At 51.8% G+C, this 12,906-nt stretch overlaps 1 protein-coding gene across 1 annotated transcript; it reads right to left on the bottom strand.

Annotated features, from left to right (window-relative positions):
* Window positions 1-9,405: 9,405 nt before the first annotated feature.
* On the bottom strand, window positions 9,406-12,396 carry LOC123043364 (uncharacterized). Its single transcript, XM_044465778.1, has one exon. The coding sequence runs from the start codon at window positions 12,088-12,090 to the stop codon at window positions 9,676-9,678; it is 2,415 nt and encodes an 804-aa protein (XP_044321713.1). The 5' UTR covers window positions 12,091-12,396; the 3' UTR covers window positions 9,406-9,675.
* Window positions 12,397-12,906: the final 510 nt, after the last annotated feature.

Here is a 12,906-nt window from a genome sequence, read left to right as displayed (position 1 = left end):
CCCTGGACATTTATTAGGCTGCACCAACTCCCTCCCACCCATCCCCACCCCACACACCCCACCCTCCACACAAACCCGAAGCTCAGTGCCTCCCCTCTGCCCTCCTCTCTCCCCCTCTCAAATCCTTCTCAGATCCGGAGTATTTGACCGTGGATTTCGAAGCCAACCCCTCCCTTAAGGTAATCTCCTCCGATCCCCTCGTTTTCATCCATAGGAATTGTCACATTTGCTCAAATCTTGCTAGTTTGGGGGAAACCCTAGTTTTTGATAGGATTTGGAAATTTGTGTTTCTTTGCTAATTTGGTATGGTTAGGTTTTCATAGTATGCTAGGGTTAGGGTTATGTTGGTGTTAGGGTTGTGGTTATTGTTAAGTGGAGGTTAGGGTTGACCAATAATTCTCGGTTTTGTAGGCATGGCTTCATCCGGTTCCATGACGAGGCCACCGTGTGCTAACCAAGAAGACATGCCGAACAAGTGGGAGGACGCATCTTTGGACAAGGTGAAGGAGAAAGATGTCAACATCCCGCCTTGTTGGTGTGAAGATGTTTGCAAGGTGAAGGTGTCCACCGACCGAAAGAAAGCATGGACGGAAGGGCAGAGATATTTTGTATGCCCGAACTATGCTTATGATCGTGCACTTCCAACTAACGCCTATGACCAACCACCGGTAAGCTCGAGAAGTAAAATGTTACTCTCAAATGTGTGTCAACACTAACAACAAATTTTATGCAGTCACCGCCTCCTCTATGCAAGTACTTCACGTGGATAGATCTTGAAGTGCCAGAAGATGTGAAAAAGGACCAATACGCAGATTGTCTTAGGCGGCAACGACGGTTCAAAGAATCGTTTCGAAGAGGCTTGGAGGAAGAGCGTCGTCAGAAGGAGAGGATGGAGCGGAAGAAACGAGAGGAGGAGAGGGCACGCCAAGCGAAACTTGCTCGTGAGGAGGAGAGGGCAAGAAAGCTTGCAAAGGCTCGCGAGGCGCAAGAGGAGGACTCGGCACGTGACAAGAAGGGGAAATGGCCTCGCTCTACTCAGTAGGGACTTCGCTTCGGTGCACTCGTCGTCAACTATTTTCTAATGAATGTGTCATGAAGTTGTGAGGGCATGTGAGATGTTGGTGAACTATCTTCTAGGGCAAGCTGCCATTTGTCATTTGTAATGAATGTGTCGTGAACCATGTCGTAGTAATGTTTGAATTGTCTTAAGTTATGAACTCGTCGGCTTAAAATTTATGTTTGTTCAAATTGTTGTGATGCTGCAGTCATTGTAAGTATTGTGGATGTGATGCAAGCCAACTGTGGCTCTCTGGATGTGAGATGTTGGAAGTAGTGCCGCGCCTAAGGACAGGGCGCTGCACTATACAGTGCAGCGCCCAATTGTTGGGCGCCACACAGTACAGTGCAGCGCCTATATGTTGGGCGCTGCAGTGCTGCTATAAGCAAAACTGCAGAAACAGATGCCATTTTGGCCTCCTGCAGCAGCACTCACATAATAAAAATACTGTAAACTGCACTAGTAAGAGTTCACCAACATATAACATAATAAAAATACTGTAAACTACAGAAACTAATAACTTGAACATCATATCATTTAAGACAACTCAACATTACTTTAGGTTCGCAAACACAAATACCACACTAATAAGAGTTCACCAACATATAACATAACCTCACAAGTTCGTCAACCTAATTAAATGGCTACAATTAACATGAACAAGCACTAATGCCTTCCGCGCGTGTTCCTGGTGGCACGCCTGCAGGCAAGCTTCTTCTTCTTAGGAGCACGAGGATCCTCTTCGTGCACTTCCTCCTCCGCCTCCGCCTCCGCCTCCGCCTCCTCCTCCACCTCATCATCCAAGCTAGCCATCCGCGAGGTCCCTACGACCACCTTTGGGTTGCCTTTGTTGTCATAGTCGTTGGGCGTGTACCGGCGTCTGGGCTGCCTAGGCTTGAACACATATGCAGACCGAGCTTGAGCGTCCGCCAAAGTCATGTCATCATCAAGCTCATCGCCCTATCACACAACGAAACAATATGGTGAAGGCCGATGTCGTAATCAAGTGAGAATCACATCTAAAGGATTAGTCATACCTCTTGGGTGATCCCACCCTCATCATCCATATAAGCATATGAGGAACTCACATCGTCCCCCTCATGGTGAGGTGCGGGGTCTGATGGTGTACCAGACCTAGAGGCAGATGGTTCATCATATTCAGGATCACGGCAACCGAGAAGGTTCGATAACCGCCTTAACTTCTTGGCCTGACGCTGTAACACGAACAAGTGTGTAAGATATCAAACTTCACAACATAGACTGGCTCTCATAGTGAATGCGATATGTACCTTGAGGAATGCTCGTAGTGAACCATCATCATTGCCAGTTCCAACCGGTGTCTTCTCCAGAATAGACTGGCTCTCATCAGCTGCTTTCTTAATCTCGGTGCGCTGCGGATGAGAAAAAATGAATGCGTTAGCCATTCAAACATGTGTAATACGGTCAACAGGAAAGTAAAGAGGGGAACACTTTACCACATAGTTAATCACCGGAACAGCAGGGACTCCTTGCCCTAGCCTGACATCTCTGTTGTACTTCCCCTTTGCTAGATCCTCAAAGTTTACGGGTTCTTCAAGAATATCCTCATTATATGCCGGCGGGCATATCTCAACTCGAGTAGTTCCAATAAACCATCGTACGTAGTTATCAAAAGCAAGTGAGTTGTGCTCACGAAGCGGGGCGCGTGCAGTGCTATGAGCTTGCTCCACACAAAGCTGGAAGCGGGTAACATACGCAGAATGATGCTTGGCCCAGTCCTTTATCTTCCGTTGCCTTCTCCTATCCAACCTGCGTGGTATAAAACCAAACATTAGCACAATCAAAAGGAGTCCCGATGATTAGACAATACGCACACATGCTCTCTTACCTATGAAGTGATTTATCCGTGTCCACCCAATCCGGCGGGTGAGGCTGGAAAAGACCAAACTGACGATACACGCGATGCGGCAAATGAAACTCAACTGCCCAGTTGCATATCAGTGGGCACCGCATAAGCCAGAGATCCTTATCCCGCAAGCACATCGGGTTGAGGCGGAAGTCCACGGTGTACCCCAAGCTCTCACCCGCGCCATATGGCTGCCATTCCACCTATGAAACAGGGCAACAATGCAAATTTGATAACTATTTTTCAAGCAAGCATGAGAAAGGACTAAAGTAATGACCTCCTTACCTGCTCAGGCGTAATCGTGTGCAACTCGGCAATGTACTTTTGGTACATGAGATTGACATCGTTCGTCATCTCGGAAACGATATCCCACTTGTAAGCCCACGTGGGGCGCCGTAATTCGTCATGTTCATCTGCATACCAAGGATCAAACCTGACGCTCTTCGGGCGTCCAACAGGCAGACGCTCCCAGCTCCATACAGAAAGTAGAAGCAGATTACCACCAATGCCTGCACTAGGTGTGATCCTGCAACACGCATCATCCAGCTACATATGAAAGAAAAACAATGTTAACTTGACAGCAAGCTTGCATTGCTAATGAATAAATGAGTTGATCACAAAACAGACCAACTACCTGTCGGTACAAGTAGGCAAGAGTCGCTGAACCCCAGCTCCATTTGCTATCGAAGACGGTCAACGCCTTCAGCCACATCCATGGAGCGTTCTTGCCAGTGGAGTCAAGAAACAAAGTCCTCGACACAATGTACCACATATACACACGAGCATGTGTCTGGATCACATCATCAGTTGCATCCGGAGGGCACGTCGCAAAGTTATTTTGAATCCACGTGAAAGCAGCTCCGGCTGCCTTCCTTTCCCTCTTCTTCTTCTCTTCTCCCTCCTCTACATCATCCTCAGCCTCGGTAGGAGCCATACCGATAAGAGCAATCATCTGCTCGCGCCACCCATCAGAATCGGTGCTCATACATAGAGGCCTCCCGTCGATAGCAAGACCGGTGATCAACGAGACATCCTCGAGCGTCACGGTCATCTCCCCGGTCCGAAGATGGAAACTGTGGGTCTCTGGCCTCCACCGATCAACAAGAGCGGACACCAGTGGAGCGTTCAGATTCGGCGTGGACCGGCTGACCAACAGAATCCACGGGAATAGTCCTGCCTGCTTGATGTACGGTGTGTACCGCTCATCGTAAGGCATGGCAGGACCAGAGACCCCGTGATACCGAATCTTCAGAGGTTCAAGCTTCTGCAAAAAAAAGTAATGACAAATCTTAGGGCATGTAAATTTCAACTAAAGGCAAATTTGCAAAATATTTAGATTACTCATTATTACCTTATCCTTCTCGCGCATCATGTAGGCCCGGTGTTGCACGTCGTAGACATCATCCAGAAGCCAAACCATCCTTACAATTTCAAACAATAAACATATAAAAGTTCATCTTCATCTCAAATAAACTAAACAAAAATAGCCATCTCATATATATCTAAAAAAACTAAACAATCTAGGGTTTCAACAACAAGAATCATATATTGTGAACTAATAAATAACACTACGGTACTACCAATATGAATACACATCCTAAATCGAGCAAACCAAACAAATCAAGGGTTCCATCAAATCATGGACAAATCTCTAGAATGGCAACAAATTTACGGAGCAAAAGAAAGAGAAGGGAAGAGTTTACCTAGTAGGATGGATTGGGGATCGAATCCACGGATCAAATCTTCAGATTTGAGAGGGATGTGGGGGGATTAGATGGGGGCGCCGCCGCCGCCGCTGCTCTCTGTACAGAGAGCGGAGAGATGAAGAACTGCCTGGTCGGGCTGGGGCGGCCGCGCTTAAGTCACTGTGCAGCGCCCAAGGGCTAGGCGCTGCACGTCAAAGTGTGGCGCCTAGCTCTTAGGCGCTGCACAGGTGCGTGTGGGGCCGCAACTGGACCAGGGCTGCCACGCTGGCAGGATGTGCGACGCCTAAGGGGAAGGCGCTGCACAGTAGGGTGCGGCGCCCAGATGTCGGGCGCCACACCAAAGGGTCAGCAGAGTGAAATTTTTTCCTGAACAGGTCAGTTTGTGATTTGATTTCTGCCTCAGGTCAAATCTGTGATTTCTGCCGCCCAGCCACGCGCAAGTACGTACGTACGTACTACCTACCTACGCATGCACACACCGAATTTACTCCGCCACAGCTAGTGACAAGGAAAATCACACTGTGTAAACAGTAGTGCATTTAGATTGCATTTCTTCCTCGTACTATTCACATTCGGGTTTGTGTGTGGTTAAGAGGGTGCTTGTTTCCAAGGACTTATTGGTTTAGGGACTTAAAAAAGTCTTTATAAGTCCCATCTAAACCAAACAGAAAAGACTTATAGGGACTTAAAGTGGGCATTTGGGACTTATGAAATAAGACTTTCAAGGAGAGTCTTATAGAGACTTATAGTTGTAATATGATCTTATAGGGACTTATAAGTATCAGGAACCAAACAGATAGGGACTTTTTAGGAACTTGGGACTTATAAGTTGTGACTAAAAAAAGTTCTAGGACTTATGAACCAAACAGGGCCTAAGTCTCGGCCCAGTCAACTAAGAACAAAAAAAAAATGAAAGAAAAAGTTTGTACGAATCTCCATGCAAGATCAAAGGAATAAAGCATCGACTGAGACGTAACAAAGTCTTAGTCGACTGAGACTTACAATGCTGTTCGGATTTATCTTTGTATTTCTCAAGCGTGGATCAAACTTCAACTTACTGTTCCCGGCATGGTGTATGCATTCCTGTAGCTAACTCTTCCGTTTACTTCCATGTTTTTCATTTTAGTAATTTTTGGGTTGTGCCCATGTTTGTAGGTAGCAGCGTGAAATCACATTTCAGACTTTGGAAAACAAACTGAATTTTCTGCATAATAGGTTTTATACGTGAGTTGACTGAATTTGCAATTTGGGTAAGTCAGATTTTGCGGGACGTGGAACGGTTGAAGGAGGACGAAAGCTAGAGGTAGAAAGAAGGTTGGGCGTTGGACCTTTAATCTAATGGCCCAGAAAATTGGTTTATTAAAAATATAATTTCACGCGACTTACACATAGCCGATTTTTGCATTAAAATTGGTTTAATCTAATGGCCCAATTTTCTAAAAGAGTTATGATACAAGGATGCAGTAGAGGTGACTAGTTTGATATAGGCAATTTGTGCATTCGCATAATGCCGATTTTTGAAACGGGCACGCCAAGTTGCCAATGACATATATCGAATTGATCAAATTTAAATTCAAAGCCCATTCCATTTTCCCGGAGAAAAAAACACGTTGCTAGAACCAAACTATTAATAGTGTCAAATATGCACTAGAGTGGCGACAACTAATTTGGATCAAAGGGAGTACTAATATTTGAAATGTGCACAACTCAAGCTGGGATTTGTATCTAGTTTATCAAGCTGTGATGAGTAGAGAGGCTCGATGGTAAATTCTAAAGTGAAGTGGATGTACAAATGTCCAAGTTTTGAAGAAAAAGATGAATCAATGTGATAGGTTCCATGCGTTGTGTTGGTGATTAGCACGGAGAGCACATTATTAAGACAACAAGTAAACAACGAATATGTTCTCGCGTACGTACTGTACTACACACACACAGCCACACAGGTCCTTGTTGCACCTTTAATTTTCGAAACGAACGCTGGCTCCGGCTGGTTTAAGAGGACGACGTTGACAGTTGAGAGGGGGGAACCGATGAGAGAGGACAACAGTGGCTTTCATTGGAAAGATGAAAACATACGCACGCATAGGTGGGGGGGAACAAGCCACAATGCATGGAAATGTCATTGCATGCGTGCTGCAAGGAACACACCCTGCTGCGCGCCCTCAGATGCCCATGCCCTGTTGACTCGAGTGCAAGGGCCAAGGAGGGGAGCCAGGGAAGCCAAAGGACGGCTTTAACCCGTGCCCTCTGCGGTGAAAAACCCTCCGGGGAAGAAAATGTTTGGTCCTCTCCTCCGTCCACGCCCATCACCCTACTGTGCGCTGCGTACCCCCTCTTCTTGCATACTACATGCATATCTATCTACACCCCCCTCAACCCGGCTCACCTACAAAATTTACTTCTTCGATCAAATTACATAAGGAAGGAAAAACCTTATCATCTGACGTTTTGCATGGTTTGGGATGCCTTCCGGCTTATAGGGGGCAGGAACCAACCGGTTCACCCAAAAGCTCAAGCCGCGACGGAGGGAAGACATTGACCGGGCCGCGGAAAACCGGAGAACCCATCATCATCATTCATCCAAAATCCCAAGCTATTATCGGTAGTACGTGTCACAGAAGGCAAGGCATGGTGGTAGACGTGTCTAGCCTCCTAGCCTCTACCGTGACAGGCAAAGTAGCGTCCGGGCGTGATGGTCCACGGTTGGTCCGGCTCGGCTGCTGGAATAAGGGGGGGACGAACTGGTGATAGATCCTTCCTTCCTTCCTTCCTTCCTGGTGGCCTCACACACGAAGATCCAGCACCATGAGTGGGCATTGGGCAAGCCTAGCACGTAGTACTTCACACACATACACACACACACACACACACACACACACACACACACACACACACACTACGTATCTACTAATCTATCTACAATGGTGCTATTCAAGGGAAGGTAATAAATGGGGGCCGTGGCGGTGCAGGGAAGGGTTTTAGCAGGGGTGTGAGTGTGGCAGGCGCAACCATACTGGTCGTAGTCATACCAGTAGTAGCAGTGGTAGGAGCAGCATCCTCACCACCTCACACTGATGAAGCGATGAGTGAGCCTTGGGTAGCTGCCACCGCTACTGCTCGTAGGTACAGGGGTTTTGGCAAGGGCGGGATCGGGATGGGTGGTAGAGGCAGGTGTAGCTGCTGCCACCGCCACCGGGGAGGAGGATCTTCGTCCCCGAGACAAATGTACCGTGGCGGCCACTGTTGCGACGTAGGTATGCGTGTGCGTGTGCGTGAGAGAGAGGCCCACATGACAGTCGTCCCACTACGGGCGGGGCGACCGACCGTGGCCAATGTAGCAGAAAGAAAAGAAAAGGGAGGGAGCGGCTTTTGGTTTTCGAACCGGTTCCATACACACTGGACAAGACGGTACGCAACAAAAGAGAAATGCTCCATTGGTTCGGTTCCGTCCCGTTCCTCTCCAATAGAAAATTAGGAAAAATGTATGCGCGTCAGATGCTGCTCTGTTCCTGTCCAGGAGGAGGGGAGGGCGTCCGACCTCGCCGGCGGCCTAGCTAGCCAGCCTAGCCAGCTATAGCCGCCGCCGCCGCCGCCGCCGCCGCCATGGGAGTGAGTGAGTGAGCGAGAGAAATGGGATGAGCTCGTGAGGATGGAGAATGTAGCAGCGTCAATCAATCTCGAAGGATTCAAAGTCAAACGCCGGAATTAATTCGGAGGAGGAGGGTGCAATGGAGAGCAGAAATGGGGAGAGAGAGGGAGAGGTGGAGGGGAAAGTTACCTGCCCACCCCTGGACGGAACGCATTTTCTATTGATTGATTTCATTTCAGGTGGCCCCCGCTTTTACCTGATGTTGGACGCAGCCGCTTAGTTTTGTATACGTACGTACTACACGTACTCCTACGCTACGCTGGAGCTAGCGAGATTGATTCTGGGGATCCTGCTTTTCGGGGCCGAATCGGTTCACCGCCCCAATCATGACTGGCCTACGCGACGCGCGCGTATACATTTGCGCTGCCACACTCCACAATAATAATTTATAAAGCGCGAGGCCAAAAAGGCAGAAAAAGAAAGACCCCCATGTCACCAATTTATTTACTCATTTATTTATTTAATATACTTCATATGGGGTTGATTTTTGGTTACTAAACAATCGACGCCACATTCTCGCGCTCGCCCGCTGCCCGTCACCAGGAGTGAGGAGGAGGAGCAGCAGTGCTGACTGCTCTACTACTCTAATAGTATATGGCAGCAGAGAGGGGGGTGAGGTGTGACGATTTCTCCAAGTGCAACTTTGACCATGACCCATCGGTTTCTATTATCATATACATATACAGCACACTGCTTAAGAAAAGGCACTGCTGCCATTATAGAATACACAGCATTTCACACTTAATCTACTGGGGTCAAATTCTCTCTTGACATAATTTTTTCAGCATTCATGTTTAAGCTTAAGATTGTCTGACTTGACTCTCCAGCAAGTACGTTGCTACTCCACAATGAGAGACTGCTGATAAGCCAACCCTATAGTATATGTGTATGTCTACCAAAGCGGCATAGGGGCAAATCATCCAATTGTATTGTAGTATAAACGGCACTAGGTAGTAGTAGTATTATTTGCACAATAGCTAACACACACACACACACACACACACACACGCACACACTCCCCCACTGCTCACTCATCTTGCCACCTGCTGATTCTGAATTCGATTTCCAAACACTTCATTCAGGATCCAGCAGCAGAATCAGCAGGGGATGACAAGGGATGAGCCGTTTATTAATTAACCACACTTGACAAGCAAATTAAGACCGATCGACCGGGTGCAGCATATCTCCATCTCTCATGCCCCTACCCCCTACCCAACCAAAACAAGAGGAGGGGAGCAAGAACTAGCAACATGGGGGGCACAAGCAAAAAAAGAATCTAGCAATTCCTAGAGGGATCAAATTCTAAGGGATGCTAACATCAAATGCACAAAGGGGCCAAGGAAATTAAGCAGCAGCAAGGAAGGGATGGAATGGAATGCTACACTGATGATGAGGAGGGATCCACATTGCCGGTCTCGGTTAGCATGTCGTCGTCCCCTTCTGTCAGCAGCTCCACGTCCTTGTCGTCGTCGTTTGAGAAATCCCTCCTCTCCAGCTTCGAATTCGCCGCGATGAACACCAGCCGGTGCGCCCGCCCAATGCTGCCGGCCGAGCTGCCCGGCGCGGTGAGCCACCGGGTCATCGACGGCGTGCATTTGAACCCCTTGGCGGTTGCATGGAGGAAGATGAGCCTGACGGCCACTTTGCCAAGTGACTTGAACTCGCTGAGGCATGTCTCCCAGACAAGCCGGCTGCTCTGCTTGTTGGCTATCTTCATCTTCCCCGTCGACGGGTCTGGCTGCCGGACCTGGACCGCCTGCGCGTACAATGGGTCGAGCCCCTCGGACCGCCATTTCATCAGCTCCATCAGCGCGAGGTGCGCCTCCTCCGGCGACACCAGCCTCGTGATCAGCCTGTCCACGTCCTTCTCCTGCTCTGGCGTCAAGTAGTTGAACGGTGGAAGGTACCTCCTGCCGGCGTCCTTGATCAGATACAATGGGTCCAGTATGAATGCCGCTGACCACGCCGGGTGGTAGTTCTTCCTGAACCTACTCTCGACCACATTCATGGCAGGTGCCTCTTCTACGCTGAATTTCCGGCACCAGCCTCTGACCTTGCCCCGCAGGTCCTCCCAGAGCGGCAGGCATTGCCCGACCAGGGGCCTCTCGGTCTCCATCTCCTTCACCAAGTCCATGATCAGCTTCACAACCGAATGCGTGGCCTCGACCTCGGTCCAGAACGCCACATTCTGCACCATGGCCGCGATCTCCCTCGCGGCAGGGTCGTCGATGCAGACCACCTTGTAGGACTCCTCGAGCACGGCGAGCTGGAGCGGCCGCGCCGAGGTCAGGATGCTCTCGAGCATCACGAACGCGGCGGCAAATTCCCCGCCATTATACGGCGGAGCGGCAATGGGGAGGAGGAAGGCGTGACCGTGCTCCTGGACCTGGTGCTTGTGCAGCAGCGCGCGCACGGAGGGCGTGGTGTTGAAGTAGCTGGCGATCTTGGCGCAATTTGAGGCAGCGTTGTTGAAGAGTGGGAGCTCGCGCGCCATGTCGCTTATCAAGCGGGACAGGCCATGGACTTGGCAGGTAAGGTTCACCATCCAATGGTGCTTGGTCTCGAGATCACGAAGAGTCTTGGAGCCGAAGCGGTCGGCGACGATGCCGGCGCAATGCCGAATGTCGCCGGAGGAGGCGGAGACGGACGATGCCGCGTCCAGGAACAGCTCCTGGGCGTAGTCAGGGGACGCCGACGCCGGCGCGGGCATGGGCACGGCGCGGTGGAACACGGACGTGTCGTTGGGGAGGTTGACAGAGAGGGTGATCACCTGCTCGCGCAGCCCGTCGGCCGCGAGCTGGAAGAACCGCGCCTCGCGGAAGCGCGCGGCGGCGTCGGCGCGAGCCTCGGCGAAGCGCGTGTCCAGGCGCGCGCCGGCGAGGTCGGCCCGAGATATCTCCGGCAGCCCAACCTGGCGCAGGAAGTTCTTGAGCTTGGGGTGCTCGACCGCGGATAGGGACGCGCTGCCGGACGACTCGAGGAACCAGTCGGCGAGCAGCGAGAGCGCGGCCTCGGCCTGCGGCCGCGGCAGCATCGCGCCCGGCGACGCCGAGGGCGACTTGAGGCGCTTGACGCTGTCCTCCAGCATGGCGAGCGGGGCGAGGTCGCCCCGGCCGCCGGAGAGCAGCTGCCTGGGCGCGGGCATCCCGGGCGGGGTGGGCGGCGTCGGGGAGTACCCGGCCGGGTCGGCGACCATGACGTGGTGCTGGTGCGCGGCCGCCTCGACGGATGCGTAGGCCGCGGCGAGCGCGTGGCGCTTCCGGCCGCCAACGCCGGTGGAGTGGCGGCGCTGCGAGGAGGAGGAGGAGGACGGGGGGATGGAGGAGATGGGCACGATCGATGAGGCGGGGGACGAGACGGCGACGAGCTGCAACTGCTGATGCTGATTCTGCGGCGGGGGCGGGGGCGGCGGCGGCGGCGGCGGCGGCGCGCCCTGCGCCGCCGCGAAATTAGGGCAGGCGCCGCGCTTGAGGTGCTCGGTGGCGGTGCGGGAGGGGTTGGAGGCGGAGAAGGTGGCGGCGCAGAGCGCGCATCGGAGGCGGGCGGCCTTGGGGGGCGCCCCGGAGGCCGGCGGCGGGACGAGGACGGGCTCGAGGTGGCCCCAGTACCAGGCGCCCTTGCCCTTGAGCGCCTTGGCCCGCACCTGCATCAGCGCCTCGTAGCGCTTCCTGGCGGCGGCCTCCTCGGGCCCCATTGCGCCGGGCTCCGCCATCGCCATCGGCGCGGGCGCGGGAGGCGGCGGCGGCGCCGACGGTCCTGAGGCGGCGGCGTCGCCCTCCTCCGGCGCCGACATGGGCGGGCGCGTCAGGCGGAGGTTTTCAGGGGGTTTCGGGCGCCCGTTTCGCTCTCCTTTCCAACTATCGCCCGAGCGGAGGGCCGCGTCAAGAGAGAAGTGGTGCGGCGTATTTTTCACCCCCGCCCCCTTTTTTTCTCCCCCCGATTTATCTCGGGCCCCGTGTAGCCCGACTAGTATATCCCCCGGTGTCCTGAGGCCCGCTCTCTCCTCCGAGAAGAAGAAGAGAAGGCCAAAAACAAACAGAGACGTCCGTCGGTCTAGTGGCCTCTCCTCATTCTCTCTCTATTTATCTTGGATCCCCGAGCCCGGCAATACTTGTAGGTAAATCTTGGGAGTTGAGATTGGGAGGCAGCCGCAACAAACCGAGTCGTAGTCGTGGGAAACCTTTTTGAATAGTTTGGCCAGACTAGACTAGAGAACGGGACGCGCATCCATGCATCATCATCCCGAACGGGTGGAAGAAGAAGCAGCAGCTTCTCGCCGTCGTCGTGGTGGCCGCGGTCGTGGTCTTCTCCTCGTGTGGACACGTAGCGGCGGCGTCCAACAGCGCGACTAGGGTGACGCGGCGTCGTGGAAATGGGGAATGGATGATTCCCGAATGGAAGGAAGCGTCGCATTTTCTATACGCCCTCATCTTGCGTGTTCGAAACTTGGCACTTGTATCTTTGACTCACCGACATGTTTGACAGCAGAAAAGGAGGAAGGACAGTTCACCCACAAGCTTTTTTTTTCTTAGTGAGTAGCCTTTCTTAGTCAAACTAAGCTTTTTTTTTTCTTGAGATTCTTTTACTCAAACCAATGCTAATAATTTTT

The sequence above is a fragment of the Triticum aestivum genome, chromosome 2B, assembly GCF_018294505.1.
Source record: "Triticum aestivum cultivar Chinese Spring chromosome 2B, IWGSC CS RefSeq v2.1, whole genome shotgun sequence".
Taxonomy (NCBI): domain Eukaryota; kingdom Viridiplantae; phylum Streptophyta; class Magnoliopsida; order Poales; family Poaceae; genus Triticum; species Triticum aestivum.
This window is presented reverse-complemented; position numbering and strand designations above follow the sequence as displayed.